The sequence below is a fragment of the Musa acuminata genome, chromosome BXJ2-4, assembly GCF_036884655.1.
Source record: "Musa acuminata AAA Group cultivar baxijiao chromosome BXJ2-4, Cavendish_Baxijiao_AAA, whole genome shotgun sequence".
Classification (NCBI taxonomy): Eukaryota; Viridiplantae; Streptophyta; class Magnoliopsida; order Zingiberales; family Musaceae; genus Musa; species Musa acuminata.
Window position 1 is genome coordinate 44,701,308 of NC_088341.1, and position 21,052 is coordinate 44,722,359.

Sequence of the window (21,052 nt, forward strand, 5' to 3'; positions counted from 1 at the left end):
CAAAATATGTGGCATTGTGCAAATGAGAAAATAGTAAAAAAAAAAAAAAAAAACTCTATTCTCATCGTAGAATGTCAAACCATCTGGCGGCATTTGGTTTTCAGAGAGCAAAATACGAGTCAGTTAACTAAAACAATAGCTCTTTTGGTTGACACGATGATGACGATTGTTTTTCTACCATTCTGTTGCAGTGCTTCGAATAGATAGATGCACTCCTCCTCCTCACCAAATTAAGCTTTGCAGTCCATAAATAGATACACCCCGTCCGAGAGTGTACTCTTTTTAACTTCTTACCGTAGCCATCAGTTGCACTATGCAAGTGGCGTACTGAAGCGCAGTGTGCTGAGGAGTGTACTGGTCCTGCAGACCGTAGTCTGCAAAGTTCAACTCGACGTTGATGAATTGGCCCGGCAGTGACTTCTTGATGACTGCATCCTGCCATATGTCTAAGAAGTCTTCCATGATTTGCCTAGACTTGTCTATCGAAGATAGCGGAAGGTACTCTACCTGCAAAGTAAATACAAATTAAAGCCTCGATCAAACTGAATGTGCAACGAAAAATCAATCATTGGTACGTACCTCCATCATGATTCCCCTCAATGTATCGGCATGCGATTGAACACATTTTCCCACCCTCAACATAAAGTCTCCAAGTTGATACTGGAATCCCTACAAACAAAAAAGTAAAAAGAATTAACAAAAGAAACCTTTGACCAAATGAAGGGAAAAGACTAATCCAGTGAACTTAATAGTTACTCTTTATATAGTGTGACCACACAAAATTGATACAAACTTGGAATTTACCAGAATTGATACAACTTTCTAGTAATTAATGCGGATTTTCTTTCTTTCTTAATTTCTCTAGCTTCAACTCAAGCAACTATTGGCCTAGTCATAGCAATCATATTATTGTTGTATGCATTTTTTTTTTTTGTCCCCGATTTTGTTTTTCAGAACCAATGAGACGTAAAGATTGCTCCAACTCATTGTTGGTTTAGGATATATAAATCATTATTCTAAAACTAAATAGACTTACAACTTACAGCTTTGTTGGAACTTACGACTTTGTTGTTATAATTATTGTTGTAAAACTAAATAAAGATGCATATGGAATTGGCTAAATGAAGATTTCAAAGGTTTCATTAAATCATCCAAACATCATAAGAAAAACATATTTAAACCATTTGCATAGACTAATAAACAAACAATTGAAATGAATTATAGCAAGTAAACAAATATAATCTACATGCTCTAGTAATTTGGTGTAGCACACCTAAATGCACATGAATCAGATCAACTAACATAGTGTGGAGATTAAAGTTCAGAATAAAAGCCGCCACCACACTGGAATCATATATCAATATATTTCTACTTAATATAATAAGTGCACATGGATCAGGTCCACTTGCATATCAGACTTTAAGGCAAGTCAAAACACAAAAAGCTAACCATCACATGTTAATATGTTTCTAGTTTCTACCAAAGAACCAATCAACAGATGCCCTCAACAAATTTTGATTACACAGCAGTTTGTTTTCGTCAAAATCTAAGATTACAATTGAGGAACTCTTGCCATTCTTACTGGCCCTGCATTCGTCACAAGGACAAAGTCCAAAGAGTATCAAGTAACAATGCCACCGGTACAGCACCAAACTAATTGGATCAAGTTGTGTGATGTATTCCTCCATTTGGTCGATCTGTCCTTCTATTCTTTGACTTATTTGCACTTTTAAATGAAATTGCTCAATGTACCAAAAGCTAGTCATGTTTCCTTCCTCTAGAAGCTTTTTGTAATAATTGAATTCTGAAGCATTGGCTCTTGGTATAATGTAATGTCATAAGCTTAACCTGTATGCCAACTGATCTACTCAGTCCCTTGCTTGCCCAATTTTGCATTGCTCAAGGTCTTCCATACCAGGTTGACATCAATTGGACAACCAGTTGGACTGGCCCAATACCGAGACACCGAGCGATATACCAAACTAATCTGATCTCATTGAAAATAATAATTAAAGAAATTATATAAAGTGGTATTGACCTATATTGTCTATAAAGAATGGTTAGTCAAACCAGTAATACACAGGCCGATATCTAACAGTTCATCCAGTATCCTAAACCATGGCCTTAAGTATACTCGACAATAATTTAGAAATCTGAAGTCACATTTGTAAACCATTGGCAAAATTCTTCATTTTCCAATTAAGGTTCGCATCTTTGTATGATGGCAAGAAACTGGCAAAAGACCATCATCAATAATAACTTAATCCATTTCTTCTGATATAATACATAGCATAATTGTCTAAACTGAGAAGACATTTACTCTAAATTTCTCCAGAATTATAAATTAACAGAAAAATGATATCCATGGACCCATCAAATTCTAATAAATAGCATAATTGTCAAACTTGAACCAACCGAAACAAATTATCAATGGAGTAATTATGCACTGATGAAAAGTTAAAACATATTCAAATCAAAACATATCCATCTTAAACCAAAATAGAGAAAATCTCAATTACTTGATAAATGTTACTACATCAAACAAACATATAAACCAAAGCATCAAAAATTTACAGCTTCCATTCCACTTTCATGAAATGTCATCAGAAGCTTATAGAAGGCATCACAAGAAAGCTCAAAAGAATGAAAAAACTAGAACAACATATTCCAACAAAGAATAAGAGAATTACAGGAAACTGTTCTAATCAAGATTTCTAAGCACATTAAACTAACTAAAACATAAAAAATTCTATAACCTTCCCTCATCTTAACAATAATTTTTAATGAAAAGTCATCATAAACTTGCAAGAAAGCTTTCAAGAAAAGAAAACCAAACTATTCCAACAAAGAATATTCAGCACACCCTAGACTTTCAGGGCATAATAAAGATTAAAAACAACAAGAACCAGAGGAAATTGTTCCGATCAAGAACTTTAACCACATCCAATCCATTTGAACACCGAAGAGCAAGGAGGGAATAAATGAAACTTACTACAGACCGAGAATCTCAAGTCATAAATCGAAACACAAGATTATATTATCTAACATAACACATATAATCCAACAACAACCACAAAAAAAAGAACAAAAGAAGAACAAAAATAAGATCCAAAAAGAAAAAAGTTAAAGAAATATAAAAAGGAAGGTACCGCCAAAGATTAGGTGTGTGGGTTTACATGGTTCTTGATCAATTGGAAATCGTTCGCATCAGACAGATGGAACCAACAGGAGAAGCATCAAAGAGATTAAAAGAACCTTGACACATTCTCTCACTAGCAACGATTCATCACACGATCCAACAGGAGAAGCATCAAAGAGTGGAAACTATCAAATCTTCGAGTAGAAACTAACAAATCTTCGAGGGAAATCCACAGAGGGGAAAGAAGGAAAGCAAAGATTGGGAATAGAGAAACTAGTAAGAATTTTTTTAGTAAAACCTAACGAATCTTCAAGTAAAAGCTAACAAATAGATAGGAAATAGGTAATAGGTAAAAGGGAAACATGGGAACAGAGAAAAAGGGTAAACACCTCGAAGTGGAGGACGACGCGAGCCTTGTAGGACTGGAGCTTATCCATGAGGGACTGGACGTTGGCGTCCGCCTGGAGGATGAGGCGATGGTGCCGCAGGATGAAGAAGTAGGCGCCGGGGCGGTCATGTAGGGTGAGGCCGAGGAAGTCGCGCGGGAGGTCGCCAGGCGTGGGGACCGGGGCGGAGGTGGCGGTTGAGGACGGATCGCGGGCCACGGGACGGTAGATGGTGAGCGTGGTCCGCCACCGACCCTCCTTGGCGGCGCTGCCGAAGCCCTCCACGCACTGGCACACCTCCGCCAGTATCTGGCTGCTCATCGTTGCCCCCGAGTTCGGCTGCCAGTGCATCAGCCTGCTCGTTTCGTTTTGTTATTAGTGCTGAGATTGATGGGGGAGAGAGAGGAAGGGTTTGTCCTCTTACCATTTCACAGGCATGGTCGGCCGCTTGATCGAGCGATTGGAGAAGATAACCAGCGGCGATATATATATATATATATATATATATATATATATATATATATATATATATATATATATATATATATAATTCTTTATTACGTTCATCGAAAACTAAGTTTGATGGCCAATAAAGAATTTATAATTTTTAAAAATATGTTAATATTGCTTGAAGTTTCGGCATCATTAAGCTAACCGTAAAATGAGATATTAAAATGAAACTTATGCAAGTCTTTTAGAGGTATAAAAATGAAACGTATACGCAAAAGAATCACTACAAATAAATCTTTGTCTGCTCACAGTATAAGACTTGTCCCTGTTCTTCATCCATACTACAGATTTCAAAGTTTCCATGATTGCAAATCTTAAACTTTGAAAACTTGATGACAGAAAGCTTTTCTTCTTTGGATCCTTTTATATAACAAAGAATTACATAGATAATCATCAGGAAATTTGGTCGATTTACATCTTATTCATCTACTGAAGCAACTGTAGCAGAAAACTAGAGTTTTAACAGTGTCGGTTTATATACAATTGTGCCGAAGAAACTTATCTTGACCGGCAATAGTTCAATGAAATCTCTCCGATACTATACATAAGGGAATTTGGAGTTCGACATGCACCCTTACCATCAAGTTGCTCCTCTGCAAGATTATTCTTGAAACTGCAAAATAGTAAGATAGATTAAAAGGCAAAACAGAAGCATCAAGGTTTTAATATGACGATCATGCTGGTTGTGGAAGTGCGATAAGGTTATTCTAGAGGATGATTGATGGAAACATTAATGTTTAATTTTAAGATTATTGATAATTATGTGCCACAAACATAGGCATATAACTTAATAGAGATGAAGGAAAAGAATATTTGATAGAATTGTGAAGGGAAACAACAACTAACTGTTAAAACGAGGATTAGGATCAAAGGGTCTAGTCAATAATTCATAAGTGCACATTCTTGATCTTGCCATGACCAGGATTAAAATCTGTGTCCCATACTGACACCAGGTGGCCACTGAGATGGAATCAGATTACATAATTTTGTAGTTGTCAAACCCAAATCTCGATGCCTTCTTAATAAGATGCATGGAATCAGAAAATGGTAAAGTTTACCTTTATGCTTCCCTTGGCTCTGGGAGTGTAATCAATCGTGAACGGGAGTCATACACCAATGTTGTGCCACAGCTGAAAAATATTCATGGTAAGCTATTCTTTGAATCAGGACAATGAGGAAACTGCCTAAATGTTAAAACTTACTTTGAGCATTTGACCGTGTTTGTAGAACCACCACTAGGCACTGACAATATAGTCCCAAAGAAAGAAACATTTTCGGTGCCACAATTTGGGCAAGGACCCTAAGTATTGGATGGAAAATATTGGTTTGATATTTCATGAAAGACATCATAATTATTCAAAATTCTTGATACCTAAGAGCAGGAAGTACCTTCAAGATGAGAAAATCTTTCAAGATGGCGTTTGTGATTGCTTGTGCTAACCAAAATATTAGTGGTAAAGCAGCAAACCATGTGAAGATGAAACTGAAGGGCTCTGGCAACTGCATCATGACGACATACAATAAGTCAACAAAACTATTGACACTGTTATGACAATTTGTTTGTAGGCAGAATCTTTGAAGAATTTTGATTGGTGAATATGGTTGATTTTCAATCAGCTCTAGCAACCAAGGTAGGAAGAGCATCTTTATCCCCTTGATATGGTTTTAACTTAAAGATGTGGAACAAATAATGGACCTTTACATATAGTGGAAGTTCCAAGTTGCAGGTTGCCAACCTTATATGTCGAATTACATTAAAAGGGATCAGAAATCAAGAAGAAAATTAAATGGCTTGTAGGACACATAATATAATTTGTTGATTTTTATAGAGCTAAAGTAGCACCCCATCTCCTATGAAAAAGTCCCTTTCTCTCTGTAGCTTCATATTTTGGGCAACCTAATAGATCTGCAAGGTGGTGTTACTTTGGTAGGGTCTGGTGAGTGTCAATGTACAGATCTGCAAGTAAAGAAGTTGTTTCCATCACCTAAATCTTTGTTGCTTAGGTTACAAAGGAGCAAATTACCATTATACCAAGGCTCATCCTTTACGGAGAGATGCTTCTTCAAATTCTTGTTGCTTCCTTTCTTTTAGTTCAGTATCAAATGCATCAACTTAAGTGGTATTTGGCATGTGTGTTAGGATTCAAGAGGATAATCTTTCATACAAGGAGGCTTCACAAAAAGCCATTTTGCTCACAGCAAGAAATTTATCCATAATTTCAGTTGCTCTCCTGTATCTATAAGAGTCTGTAATCCCTCATTGAGCATTTTGGAATGGTCATTATGTGGACCAATATGCACATTTGATAAGTGAACCAGTCACTATAACTGTAACTATTCTCCAAGTGCTTGCAATTCTTGCATGATGTTTGTTGCCATATTTTCCAAACTCTTTTTGGAGCAGGTAAGCCCTGAAATAGTCATGATGATCTAGATGCCTTGTACTTAACCATTTGGTTCATGTGTCACCCACCATAGGAGACACAATGGCAGATATCTTTCCACATGCTAAGACCAATAAAAGCTTGAACTTCCCTTTTTGAAATTGTTCATGTTCCCTCCATGTCCCATAACAGGAGAATTAAAGAATTGAACTAGAGTATGCTCCTTCAATTTACAGTTGTTTCCAAGCACTATGGGAACCTTCCTGCAGATGAGCAGAGGCTGAATCTCATCGTATATAGAACTCATCATAGATAACTAACTACAAGATCATACAGGAAAGGAAATATGGATGATGAAAATCTTTGTAACTCACTTTCCTTGGACATAGCTAGAAAGAGCATCCACCCTCTGATTCATTTGACCTCTCTTATATTTGTCAAAGTCGAAAAACTTAAATATCATATACTGTATACTGAGCGAGAGTCGCTATCCTATGCTCCAACAAGTTCTTTAAAGGATGGTGATTCGTCTTGATGATGAATATTCTGCACAAAATGTAGGTTCACCAAGTTTGATATCACCATTGCAAGTAATTCTGTACCAAAGGACTGATAGGGTTCGAGTTGTCCCTTGTAAAGCTTGGCTAATATATTCTTTGAGATGTTCTTTTTGTAGTATCATGGCTCCAATAGTTAAATTATGTCCAGAGTGTCATTTTGCAGCATGGACACCCATTGGGAACTAGGTAGCGAGCAAGGAGGGGATCCAAGGTTACAAGCATTGATGGTGACCAGAAGGTGGGGGAGGAAGGTGGCAGTGCACACCAGTCTGGGGTGGAGAAAAAATGAAGAAGATAAGGGCAACCAAGGAAGAGAGGAAAAGTTTAGGATGGGTATGGATACCAGATGGTAGGCTTACCACTCAACAGAACTTGGTAAAGGTAAGTTCACTGGGCATACCACCTGTTATGGTAAGTGTATTGCATGGTTAACCTGGTATTGAACTAGATTTGATGAAATTGCCTAATCTGTATATCGGCTGACCCTCGAACCTGTAAAAACTAATCCATTCCGGTATGGTCAAAATTCAAATCCTTTGTTACACTACTAGCACAAGTACCATCACGCTTGAACACTCAGGACTTTGCTCCCACATTGATGAAAGCCTCAAACATTGGCTGTCTTTTCTTTTTAGATATTTATTCCCCCATACGATGTTGACATTTTAGCAGTGAGACTCCGATCTAACCACTTTTATATTGTTGACCATAGTGATTTGAGGCTTTTGAATCCATGCAAAGTTGTAATCTTTTTCGGACTTGACCTTGGGACAGTTGACACACAGCAACTAATGTATGCTTTGGTCCTCTTTTCTTATGAGAATTTTAAAAATAAGATTGTACATCCATGGATAGGGCGTGCATGTCACAACCCGAGCCTGATGGGCTAACTAGTTTATCAACTTTGTTTAGCACAAACCTTAAACTGAAGTTGATAATGGTATACTCATCAAACCGTTCATCCACGAGTAGTCTTTTTTTACTCGAGCCCCCTCACTATACTCAGATACTAGGTTGACTCTAATGTCACGTCTTAAGTCTAATGGGTTGACTGACCTATCAAATTTGTTTGGCCCGAGCCATTGACCAAAATACTTAAGTTGAAATTGATAATAATACACTCATCATACCCTGATAAGCCAATCTTAGTCTTGTCCACTTTCGATATGGGACTAATCGGGGGTGCTACAGCGCATATATGACACATTATCGGACCAGTTTGCCAAAAACACATTATCAAATCATGCTAGCAAAAATTCAGCACATTATTGTGTTGCTCTCCTCTAAGCTTGCTTCCAAGTAACCTTCAATGAAGGGGGAAAGATAAAGGCATGGAAGAGCTACTCACCTCCAAAAGATAAGTGATCTCAAAGCCAGTCAAATCATCTAGAAAGAAGAACCTGTTAAAACAATGTAGATGAACTTAGAAGTATTAAGTAGAGATCTCATGACTGAGCTCTAAAAACAAGTAAATGATTATTGAAATTTATTTTAGGTTTAAGCTCCAAAACAAGTTAATGCAACATCAGTTAGTAAATATTAAACTCGCATGAAGAAGTGATATATACAGAGGTCAATCACAAATGCACACATATGTTAAAATTTAGTATTTTGAACATGTATAGCTTACAAAAATGGATTCTAATATTAGAAGTTTAGAACCATGTAAACCAGAAAAAGTTCATGACGTTGATTCTAGACTATTTCAAGTTAAACAAGAACAGGAAACGAGAGTTGGTTCTTCATAGAAAAATTTATGCTAAATGAAAAACTGGGTAGGCATTTGTCTGACTGACTTTGCGAAGATTATTTGCCTTTTTATTCTTCTTTCTACAAGCCAATAATAAAATTTCATTCCTTTTTTCTCTTCGTTTCTTATTTGATACATATGCTAAGAATGCTATCTTATTCCTTCTCTTTTTCATTTTCTTGCCTTTATTCTTGTCACACTAATGTTAGTGGTACCATTTGTTAGCATTGTATGTACCAGAGTATGGTGATCTAAGCCAAGGGAAAAATAGCATTATCATCCAAATTGAAATCTAGGAACCCCAATCAAACAAATATGAAATGTGCATATGACAAACTGAGAAAGCATGAATCTTTTTGGAGTGTGTCAGAATAAAAAAAGCTCCATTCTAAAATTAGTTGCGATAGATAAGTTTAATTAAGTTAAAACATTATATGTATGAAATAGAACATAATAGAGATATGAAAAAAAATTATAACAATCATATAAAACAATTCGACAGTGGCAGGCTTAATTATCATAGAAATGGCATGCACTATGTGGACAGATATCACTCACAGTGTAAGAGCAATGACAGCTGCAGGCACATTCAGCAGGAACATCTTGAAGTAGTCAACATTCAAGTCACTGTAAACCTGCACATATGACAACATAATTATCCTTCGTTAATATTATACACCTTTAGTGAACAATGAAGACTGTAACAAATCACTCAAAGTCTAGCTGGTCATAACATTTCTAAGCCCAACATTAAATGCTCTGGGTTGCCCAAGAAGTTGACCAATGCACATTCTACCAGTAATCTGGCATTAATGCTAAAGATTTTATTTTTGCTCTTCAGATCATCTTTTATTGGTTGTTCAATGGAGAAGACAACGAGCTGTCTTCCTCAACTATCTATTGGTCCTTAAAAGGCTAAAAAGAATCTATGCCAAGATCAACACTCCTAGGCAACTGTTTCTCTTTTACGCCATATAACGATACCAAGACAGCATAAATATAGTCCACAACTTACAAATGCAACTGTCTATGGTCATTAACATGTGACGCATTTCAAGTCGCTAGCAGCCATTATCATATAAAGATCCTCTACTTAATTATAACTCATAACTCGAGAATCATAAAACATTAAATGTTTGCATTACATCGAGCCAATGATGAACAGGACAGAACCTGCAATAACCTAAGCATTCAAAACAAGAAACTAGTGGTACAAACAAAATAATATATTTACCCAATAAGCCAACTGAAGATTTTACAGGATCCAGAAATTAACAGATCTATATTATCTAATTAAAGAATGATTAACTGAATATACCTTTCTACTACGAAGACTGCATCGTGGGCCTTCTTGTACAATACTGCTCCCTTCTTTCTAGAAGAAATGAGAAAAAAAATTAGGATCTACAATACAAGTGAACATGAAACAGAATTCTGAACAACAAAGAGAAAATTTCTTTCTTATAAAATCAGCAGAATGAATTCAGAAATAAAAATATGGTATGCAGAACTGAAAATCATTTTTCACTTTATAGAATGGGTTGCCCTTAGTTTTATTAAAATAACTGTGTTTATATTTGACTATATTGAGAAGTTCAATTCATGATCCCAAAACCATCGCATACTGACCATACTGACTGCATCGTACCAATATAATAGTTCATCACATATCAGTCTACCAAGTACCAACCATACCAATTGGTATCAACATGTTAAATATGTATTTAATATACTTTTATCTCAGTCTACTAACCATATCGATTGGTATCACCATGTTAAATATGTATTTAATATACTTTTATCGTTGTACCAAAGCGTTCCATATCATAAAGTACATATTGATCCATAGCATTCCAATTTCAGTAGCAGTACCAGACTCCAAACCTTAGCTTATTTTCTAAAGCTGAAATGCACTAAACATGAAAGAGAGCACACTTAGGCATAAAAATAAACAGGTTAAGAGGTAGTAATTTTTCCAACATGCAAGCAAAGGATTCAACAAAAAATTACATTGAACAATGTTGTGATATTATTTTATGCAATACAGCCTCTTATTGTTTGTAAAAGTAAGGCTGCTTCCATTGGTCTTCCCTAGACCCAACAACGGGAAAAGCCTCATGCACTGGGCCACCCTTCAATATCATGGTATTTTGATTTCCATTCACAAATTCTCGATTTATATTCATTAATTATCCTTTGCCTAAAATGAACCAAAGAGAAGTTATGCAAGTGAACCTTCAATCGCAACTTCAACTCATCAAATTCAGCATCTGTCAGTATGGGATTTCCAGACACATAGGCCATTGAAGCTTCCAAGAACTTCTGTTCATCTGGACCTGTTAAGAGGTAATAGAGCAAAATCCAAGGCATTATTCAAGCTATCTTCATAAATGGAGTTAACAGTAATAAATCAGCAACCAAAATAGCGAGGAGGCTAGCGAAACAAGATAGGTGACAAATGGCATACTTAGCATGACCACACTGCTTCCTTCCCACATTAATTCTTCCTTAAGATTATCAAATTCCTCATTTGACATAATTGCCTTCTTCTCATAATAGAATGCCTATGCCAAGAATAAAGAAAAAACCATGATCAAATAAAGTTTACTCTAGGCACAATAATGGAAGTTGTTCAATATTATAGTGAATTGTAAAATTCAGTAGCTAATACTTGTAAAGCTTGCAGAAATTCTTGCTCAAGCTCTCCTAATGTCTTCTTGTCTTTCTTGTCTATGCTGCAATATGGTAAGATTTTGCTATCAATGACCTCATCACCCGGAACCTCACCTGCAACCCAATCTCGGTGTGAGAAATGATAAAATTGGATTTAGATTATGAACATGGACAATTGACTCCACACAAGATGTAAACGAAAATAAGTAAACATAAATTACAAGGACAGAACACATTAATAAACAGTTTCAATAATAACTCAAGCAGCATCAAGACAAAAGTTCAAGTTGCAATTGGCAGCCATTCAGCAAACTTATTAATTAAATCATGCAAGAGAAATATCTTTTTTGTATCAAGTGGCCAATAATTCACATACATTTGCATATATAATGATATGAAACTCATGTTAGATTGAAGCTTTTCTTATTAATTTTTTTTCTAATTTTGGAAGGTGATGATTGCCTTGCTTCAGTCAGGCAAGCGCTATCTGGAGCCTTTGCACCATTCAATGCATAACACCTTTGACAACACTGGTCTCTAGATTAGCATTTAAAACTTAATTATGTCCAAAAATTCTAAAATGGCGACAATATAGGTTTGCTTAGTTACTTTTATATTCAAACTCAAATCTTGATAGTTCTAAGTTGTCATACGAGGTATTTTGCATAGTTATGAGATTAACTTTCTTTTCCTCAACTTATATTATTGTAAGCCCTCGTTCAGCCTCGTATTATCAAGAGCAAAGAGGGTATAAGGGTGTGAGGCTATACATATCGACTATTGTATGCCTATGAGACATCATAGACAAATCGCAATTTTCATTATCAATACTGCTCTCTTTCTGTAGTTTCTTTCTATCCCGTCTCTCTTATATCACTCTTCTTTTCTCCGATATCCCCTTCATACCTCTTTCTCTCTGATCTCTTCTCTTTTCCGTCAATACCATACAACGATTTTAGAAGGAACGGATATAATGAAATTCTTGATTGGATCTTTTTATGAGAATATGATTGAAATTTTTGCATCTTTCTGAGTGACTTAGTCATTCGAGAGAAGAAGTTAATGTTTCTAACTTCCAGGACATATGAAACTGAAATATTAAAAGGCAAAGATGTATACAGAAGATTACAATGAGGGTGTCATGCGCAGACTACTCCAGAACCGTTTAGTTCTGTTCCGTGTTGTAGGTTGGTTGGCTTCTTGTTCCCAAGTGTCTTCTTCATCTACTAAGGGGGTGAGACAAATATCACAGCGCAATAGAATTGAATTTATAATCACACAGTTTTAGAGGGTTTGCGATTCATTATCTTTAAGTCCTCTACTTATCAACGCAAAAGTGTTATCAAGCTCAAATGAAACATACCCCCAAAACGGCAATTCCAGGAAGCTATTTCCACTTATCTATCCACTTAAAATCCACGCGAAATCGCTGTTCCATGGCTCTTTAGGGGAAAAATAGAGAGGCTGTGGAGAAGTTCTAACCTTGCTGGTCGGAGGCAGCCCTGAAGGTCGGCGATAGCCCTTCGCGACCGTGATCGAAGCGGGACCGAAGTGAAGGAGCGAAAAGACGCAGGCCGCCGAAGGAGGAGAGACGAGAGGGTTGGCGACGAGCGGGAACAGGGAGGAGAGGGCGGTGACGGGGGAGTGAGAGGCGAGGGGAGAGGAGCGACCCCAGGCAGGCCATCTCGGTCGCCGTCTCCGCTCAGATAATTGGGGTGGGTTCGCTCGCCGATCAGCGGGAGAGTGATGACTCGTTCGCGGGCAGAAACAACTTGTGGCGGACGAGAGACGCACCGCCGACAACATTTTGATCGCGAATCCGCACGCATTTTGGGAGCCACGTGTTCAGATGCAATACCTGAACGTCCCCGGTCCCACCCACAGATGTCCATATATTTTGATTAATTAAAATATATCTAAATATACCTCCAGAGTGGTTATTTTATTTTTTTATGTGTTTAAACCTAAGTTTAACACGTGTTTGACTGTTCTCCGGATATTTAAATTGATTTATATAATATTGTATAATTCATAAATCATGCATTCATATAATAATATTATATAAGTGATAGGTCTCATATTTAAAAATACTTATGAATATTAATATAATATAATTATTTTTTATTTTTTTAATATGTATTTAACTACCATTTTCGCATCCTACTTACGTGGCATTCAACGCAACGACTGCGAGGTTACTTGTCATCCAGGATTAACTAACATTTTCTACACGTCATTAAGCCAATCCACTTTCCCAACGTAGCGTGTCTCATCTGTCCCACCACGTTACGTGGGCCCAAATCATCCAAGAAAGAATCACCGTCGGATCGGCTGACTTCTGGATGAGACACGATTAGATGTACTCCAAAGCTGACGCGGCGGCTTCATCTTTTTATCATGTGCGCACGTACTCAAACACGCCACGCAAAGAAACCTTGCAACGATTTCTTCTCAGCGTTTGAAGGGCAAAACATTTCGTTTGACTTGGTCAACCCATCCTCTTCTTCTCCATCGCTATATAAGCCATGGCTTATCCATAAAACTCCCATAGAGAGTTCCTAATACCGCGAACATGGAGAGGAGGAAAGGAGTGCAATTGCTGGTGCTCTTTCGGCTGCTCTCCTTGGCAGCCTGCCTTGATCGGAGCCACTTCCCTCCATCGTTTCTCTTTGGCACTTCAACTTCTTCTTACCAGGTAAGGTCTTTCAACTCATTGCTACATATGTGGGGATTACACCACCTATAGTAGGAAGTATGTATGTATCGATGCACACGTAAAACTGTGTAGATTGAAGGTGCCTACTTGGAAGACAACAAAAGCTTGAGCAATTGGGACGTGTTCACGCATATACCAGGTAAATGATCTCCTTCTGCATGCATCAATGGAGGAAAAGAATTCATTTTACTCTTTTCCTCACAGGACGCATCAAGGACGGCAGCAATGGAGACATCGCGGATGATCATTATCACCGCTATATGGTGCACATTTTGACTTGTTCTTAGTGCAGATTTGGTCATGTTTTTGCCATCGTTCCAAGAACATATATGTTTCTGTCGAGATGTATTGACAGAAATCTCGTGTGCAGGAGGATATTGAATTGATGCACTCTCTCGGAGTCAACTCCTACAGGTTCTCCATATCATGGTCCAGAATTCTACCGAGTGAGTTTGGTAGAAGAACAAATGTTTTCTTATGGATGTAGTGAGTTCATCATTCTGAAGCGTATGTGCTTTGGACAGGAGGCAGATTCGGAGGGATTAATCCACAAGGGGTTGCGTTCTACCACAAACTCATCGATGCCTTATTGCTCAAAGGTACTGTCCCGAATGAGACCATCCTATCTTCTACTGCACTATTAATCTTCTTCTCTTCGAGCAGGCATACAACCATTTGTCACGCTCAATCACTATGACATTCCACAAGAACTCGAAGACCGATACGGCGCATGGCTAAGTGCACAGATACAGTATGGTCTTCTCTTCTTCTCTCTTCAATGAATGACAAATAAGGAGTCTATATATACATACATGATGTGAACTTGTTTTCTCCAGGAAAGACTTTGGATACTTTGCAGAAGTATGTTTCGAGGAATTTGGCGACAGGGTTAAATACTGGACTACTTTTAATGAGCCAAATGTTATGGTGAAATTTGGATATAGGAATGGAAAGTACCCTCCCAACCATTGCTCACAGCCATTTGGTAACTGTTCTTCGGGTGACTCGAGCACAGAACCATATGTTGCTGCACACAACGTGATATTGTCCCATGCAACTGCTGTCGAAGTATACAAGACAAAGTATCAGGTAATTAATGAGGTAATCTAATGGCTTCGACTAAACAACTGCAACTTGCTTGACGTTGAATCCTCTTGTGCAAAGGCAAAACAACGAGGCAGCATAGGAATTGTCATGGCCACCACCTGGTTCGAACCACTAAGGGATGTCCCAGCGGACCGAGCAGCAGCTCGACGAGCGCAGTCATTTTATGTTCCATGGTACATGGTTTCGATGTTTACATATCAAGCAAGTTTCCAGGGAGACATCATCATCATCATCATCGATCTACTCGTACTGATCACAGGTTTCTTGACCCTATAATATATGGGGATTATCCTCCTGCGATGAGGCAAATTTTGGGCTCGAGGCTTCCGAGATTCTCAACCAGTGACAAGAAGAAACTGCAGCACAAATCAGACTTCATCGGAGTAAACCATTACACGAGCTCATATGCGAAAGACTGCATGTTCTCCCCCTGCGAGGGAGGTGGCTCCGAAGGTGATGCATCGGTGCTCACCACCGGAGAGAGAAACGGATTGGCAATCGGGAAACCGGTGAGAGATAACTCATGCAATCAAAACATGAACTTACCTTCTCACTTTTATGATATCATTCACTATCATCAACCTTCTTTCTCGTAGACTGCAATGCCAAACTTCTACGTTGTTCCTCGTGGCATGGAGAAGATTGTCATGTACATCAAGAAAAGATACAAGAACATCCCTATGTTCATTACTGAAAACGGTGAGTCACACTAAATTGTTCGACGCAAACCACTCATGTCCATATCACGCATGTAGTAGTAGAATGAAAGCAAGCACGTTGATCTCATTTAGATCCATTGACATGCAACCTCCTCCTATGTCTTCAGGTTATCCACAGGGAAGTGACCGCAATACATCTGTGAAGGACCTGTTGAACGACAAGGATAGAGTGGAATACTTGCGAAGCTACCTCTCTTCTTTACACAAGGCAATGAGGTATAGCATTGATACTTTCACCTCTCTTCCAACTATATGTGCATGCTTTATTGAAATGATGAAGAAGATGATGATGGTGGTGTAGGCAAGGTGCTGATGTGAGGGGCTACTTTGTGTGGTCTCTCATAGACAACTTCGAGTGGTTATATGGATACACACTAAGATTTGGACTCTATCATGTCAACTATGAGACTCAAGAAAGGACTCCAAAGCTATCTGCAACTTGGTATCAAGAGTTCCTTGAAGACTCCCAAGTGCTGATTCAGAAGACATAGAATGAGATGGAAGTATATGTGGCATTGTTAATGCTAAGTTGGATGTAGATAATTATTATTATTATGATGTAACACATTTATTGTATATAAGAAAGATCTGTTATATGGTACTGTAAACATTGTTCTATGATTAATGAGAGCAATGATCATAAGATTTATTAAAATAAAATTCATCTAACTTAGTCGATAAAGATTTTTACGGTTTATATGATAATGATCGGTGACATTTTTACATTATTAATACAGTATTCACAGATGTATCAAAGAACTATAGTTTCACTCTAAGCTGAAAGATAAACAAAGACATAATTTCTTGATAATGACTAAAGTCCATTGCAATTAGTAGATATATTATCCTTCCATATCTTATGAAGCCTTAAAGAAATCATTTGTGACCATCAGAAGGAGTTGGTGATTGTACACTTTTCCAATAATGTAGATTCGACATGACCCATTAATCTGTCCTCCCTTCGACAGATACGGGTCAGATGTGGGTCTACGAAAACACCCATTTGAACAAATCATTAAATAGACTAAACCTTATGTGTTATAATTAATCATAACAAATTTTACCAATTGATTTTAGTAAAATATTACTACTACTCTGTAATATCACACAAAATAATGTGTTTCTAATAGGGTTTGTTATATAATTCTCACTGTAATTTAAGATGATGTTTTTGATTGTGCATTCCTAATCGTTTTACTAAATTTAGTTTCGTATCAAATTATTGGAAATTCAAATTAATATCATTATATTTTATTTTTTTATAATTACGGTTGAGGTTTTGTTCTTACGGGAAAAAAATTCTTAGTGTATAATTTACGCATCTCTATCGATCGACTCGAACATGATTTATTGATAGGGATATGCATATCACTATCATTTACATATTCATTTTTAGAAAGAAAAATCTTAATTTATGATTTATACATCCCTATCGAGAGACCCGTCATGTTTCTCTTCTCTTCTTCTTCGAACCTAAATCGAATTGATAAAAAATCTTTGGTTCTAAAATGATCAAATAAATAAATGATAAATCGACCCTTCCGATAGTTAATCGAAGGGGTATTTAAAAATAAAAATAAAAATAGATGGGTTCGAAAAAAAAATCTTAAATCGAACTCGAAACCCTAATTAGATTCCGATTTTAAATTCGATCGAATGGAACTCGAACCATGAATTATAGATTCACTATAATTTTGTGCTAAATTTTAGCACCAAATTAATCGGTGTTTAGGCTTAAATGCTATTGAGAGAGAGAAAGAATCAATAGGTGTGTGATTGCAACAATTTGGTGCTAAGCTGTAGCTAAAGCTTCAACAACGTTGGACTCCGATGAAGGATGATGGAATGACTGCTACAATAAATGCGTCGGAAGATCTAATCGTATGGAGAGAAGATATCATCCTGAAGAAAAGTGGCCACCAAATCACCCTCCATCTCATCCCAGCGATCCCATGCCTCCCCCTCGTCCCTCAGTCCGAGCTCCTTCTCCAAGTAATCCAACCACTCTTCCCTCTGCCCGTCTCTTCTCGTGCCATCGGCTTCTTCACATGCCTCCGGCAGCCTCACGTCAGGTATTGACGGACCGTCGGTGCCCACCGATGCCACCGAGCCGCGGGATTGTTTCTGCGGCGACGTCCAAAGGGAATCCTGTCGTACGCCCAACGTTTCCAGGAACACGCTGTCCTCCATCTCGTTGCTCTGCATCGACGTCGAAAGAGCATCGTCTAAGATGCCGAACATGTCGACGGTCGGGTCGACGGGGATCTCGATCGCGCCGGCCATTCGATCGCCCGTCGACGTGGACGCGCCGTTCGTCACCGGCTGCTGCTCTCCGGACGCCGCACGCTTCTTCAGGTGCGTGTTCCACACGTTCTTGATCTCGTTGTCGGTCCGCCCGGGAAGGAAGGACGCGATCTTGGACCACCTGAGAGGAACACGAGAGATGAGAGGCTGCAACACGAAGCAATACTCCATGTCACGGATGGGAATGGGGGCATCGTGTACTTGTTCCCTAGCAAAGCGTGCAGCTTGATGATGGTGTCCTCTTCGTCCTTGGTGAAGTTGCCTCGCTTGATGTCGGGGCGAAGGTAGTTAGTCCACCTCAAGCGGCAGCTCTTTCCGCATCGCAGCAGACCTTCGGGAGTCAGTGAAATGGTCACGTTAACTACAGTCAAGAAAGGAAGCAATCTGATATAGCGGAGGCGAGAGAGACCAGCAAGCTTGGGGAGCGCACGCCAGTTCTGGTGCCCGTACTTGTGGATGTAAGCTATCAGCTTCATGTCCTCTTCTTCCGTCCATGTGCCTTTGTTCAGCCCAATCTTCTCACAGCATGGTGCGCGCCCTCGTCCCATCTCTCCTCTCTCTCTCTCTCTCTCTCTCTAGATTCCTTGTTACCTAGGGTTGCAAGGATCCAAGTATCTCTCTCTCTCTATATATACGCACAGGAAGAAGACGGGAAGACACACGGTAGCGGTGACAGGAGCAGATTCACCGAGCGTGGCCCAACGTTACAAGCTTACCAAACCATCAGAGGCAGAAACCGGAGACAAGATGTTACCTGGACTCGAGACATGCCGCGTTCGTCTGCCTTTCGAGCAGGAGGGGACTCACCTGAGGATTGGAGTGGAAGACACCCGAGGGAGTGACGGCGACTTGGCTCTCGGGATATCATGTCAGGCAGGATTGATGTGTTGCCATTACACACACGCCGACATCTTCTTAGGTTAAGGCTTTTGGCTCATAGAACCGATCCTAAGTTCCATTGTTCTCGGATGACAGACACATTACCTCATCACGCTCATAGAACCGTATCATTCGATCACCAACTCGTCATTAACCTCAAAGAAATCTCCGAATAATAGTTTTCTTGGTAATCTTTTGATCCCATAAAAATGGATTATGAGGATAAGGTCGAATATGATCTTTCTGAGACCCAAACAGAGACACTTATCTTGAACATAAAGGTACACGACATGTTATATCGGAAAAGGAGAGACAAACAAATGTTAGATATTGGTCTAAAGCTAAAAGGAAATGGCCGATTGATGGTGACCATTGTACTATAATCTCTCATGATTGAGTCTATGCTCATTCATTTGGTGCGTGCTTGTTGACATAAATCTCGATTTTGATGGAATAACGATTGCAAAATAGGGAGAGAGAATTGCAATTGCCATTTTCCTTTTTGATCGAAATTGCCTCACTGATTACTTTGATGGAAATTATTTTCTAATGATTTCTTTTTTATAGGATTTGGATTGATCATCAAAATTGATATTAATGCTCTAATACAAATGATTTATTGGTTGTAATTTAAAATATATATTAGTAATTACTTGAAAAGTCTAATACAAATGATTCAAGAACTATGAGAGCTTAAAAGACAAGAAAGCTCAAATTCGCGATAGACATGTTTAATGATGTTCGTGATCGCGTTTAGATGCCAAAATAAACAATACGTCCTTTGTTTTTCGTCGCAAATACGGATTAATAGTAATAGCGATAGGAGAAATATTTACTCTCGATCAGGACTCGCGGTAATCTAATCAGTATAAGAAAACTAGGCTCCGATCAACAACCAAGCCATCGATACATTAGCTAAATATGAAATATTTCAAAAATATTTTTTGCCGTTGATCAATTATAAAATAGTCACTAGACCTAATAAAATATTTACTCATTCTTTTTACTCGATTGCATTATCGTACAAGTTAGTCTGATCTAAAGTCTAAGACCGCACGATCGCTTGAAAGTACATATGGGTCCGAACCAAGTCGACATTTCCTCTAATAAGTGGACTCGATCTTTATTATCATGAAAGCAAAGGCAATGATCAATGCAATCTTAGAACAACCACGACATGGATGTTGGCCTTCTACCAAATCAAGGAAAGAGAACCTACGAGGAAGGACCCTTTCTCGTCCTTGTCATTTGATTCATCTGCACCTGGTTCTTCGTCTCTGTGATTCCTGTTTTCCCACTTGTAAGATCGCTGCCGATGGCATCACGTCCCCACCCAACACAGCATCTCATTACCTGGGAGTCAAAGCTCGGAATTGGCTTTAGTTGGTGAAGGGAAGACGTCAAATCTTTGGAGGAAGAGTGACTTCTCATGAACAAAGCCAGACACAAGTCAAGCAGTACGAAACTGTGGCATTCATTCACCAGACACTACTCATCACCTTTTTGCTTATGCCAGCACCTAAACTGGAACACAAACTAACTCAATCTCTGCTGGAAGAAGAAGAAGAAAAAGAAGGAGGAGGAGGAGGAGGAGGTACGGAAATCATGATTAAAGCGAAGTGAAAGCTTTCCCTTTGATGTGGCGATTACATTGGCCAACTAAATCAGTCCGTCCTTCCTTGCTTGCTTGCAGCAGTCACATACCCTGCTAGTTTTCTTTTACTGTGTGTGTGACACAACAGTGGTGTAAGCACAGCGTAAGGCAGGCAAACAGCATGGAGAAGAAGACTCGGAGACCTTTTGCTCGAACGAGTCTGATAATTCAGACTGAGACTTGGGGAATGCTCTGATGATGATGATGATGATGATTGTAACAACAAATACATCGATCAAATCGTAGTATACATCAGCACTCAGTTTGGGAT

General features: G+C 38.5%; 4 protein-coding genes across 5 annotated transcripts; 1 reads left to right on the plus strand and 3 right to left on the minus strand.

Annotated features, from left to right (window-relative positions):
- Positions 1–67: 67 nt before the first annotated feature.
- On the minus strand, positions 68–4,030 carry LOC135611183 (mediator of RNA polymerase II transcription subunit 20a-like). The gene is made up of 4 exons (XM_065106640.1): positions 3,950–4,030; positions 3,529–3,880; positions 580–669; positions 68–507 (listed from the first exon to the last, which is right to left on the minus strand). Exons 1-4 carry the CDS (start codon positions 3,961–3,963, stop codon positions 283–285), a joined length of 681 nt encoding a protein of 226 aa, XP_064962712.1. The 5' UTR covers positions 3,964–4,030; the 3' UTR covers positions 68–282.
- A 338-nt stretch (positions 4,031–4,368) lies between these two features.
- Positions 4,369–13,182, minus strand: LOC103983370 (PGR5-like protein 1B, chloroplastic). Its single transcript, XM_065106636.1, has 11 exons — positions 12,885–13,182; positions 11,401–11,516; positions 11,197–11,293; positions 10,965–11,065; positions 10,048–10,104; positions 9,288–9,364; positions 8,328–8,379; positions 5,425–5,535; positions 5,238–5,335; positions 5,094–5,165; positions 4,369–4,648 (listed from the first exon to the last, which is right to left on the minus strand). The coding sequence occupies exons 1-10, from the start codon at positions 13,084–13,086 to the stop codon at positions 5,096–5,098; spliced, it is 981 nt and encodes a 326-aa protein (XP_064962708.1). The 5' UTR covers positions 13,087–13,182; the 3' UTR covers positions 4,369–4,648; positions 5,094–5,095.
- Positions 13,183–13,952: 770 nt separating this feature from the next.
- Positions 13,953–16,604, plus strand: LOC103982461 (beta-glucosidase 18). The gene is made up of 12 exons (XM_009399391.3): positions 13,953–14,097; positions 14,191–14,257; positions 14,323–14,381; positions 14,489–14,564; positions 14,643–14,717; positions 14,782–14,869; positions 14,955–15,207; positions 15,283–15,398; positions 15,485–15,734; positions 15,822–15,924; positions 16,052–16,160; positions 16,246–16,604. Exons 1-12 carry the CDS (start codon positions 13,975–13,977, stop codon positions 16,433–16,435), a joined length of 1,509 nt encoding a protein of 502 aa, XP_009397666.2. The 5' UTR covers positions 13,953–13,974; the 3' UTR covers positions 16,436–16,604.
- Positions 16,605–17,597: 993 nt separating this feature from the next.
- On the minus strand, positions 17,598–19,161 carry LOC135611181 (transcription factor MYB13-like). Of its 2 annotated transcripts, XM_065106638.1 has the most exons (3): positions 18,658–19,127; positions 18,450–18,579; positions 17,598–18,369 (listed from the first exon to the last, which is right to left on the minus strand). In XM_065106638.1, exons 1-3 carry the CDS (start codon positions 18,794–18,796, stop codon positions 17,820–17,822), a joined length of 819 nt encoding a protein of 272 aa, XP_064962710.1. In that variant the 5' UTR covers positions 18,797–19,127; the 3' UTR covers positions 17,598–17,819. The 2 variants fall into 2 exon arrangements, with proteins under 2 accessions (XP_064962710.1, XP_064962709.1); XM_065106637.1 differs by having other exon boundaries at positions 18,450–19,161.
- Between the last annotated feature and the right edge of the window lie 1,891 nt (positions 19,162–21,052).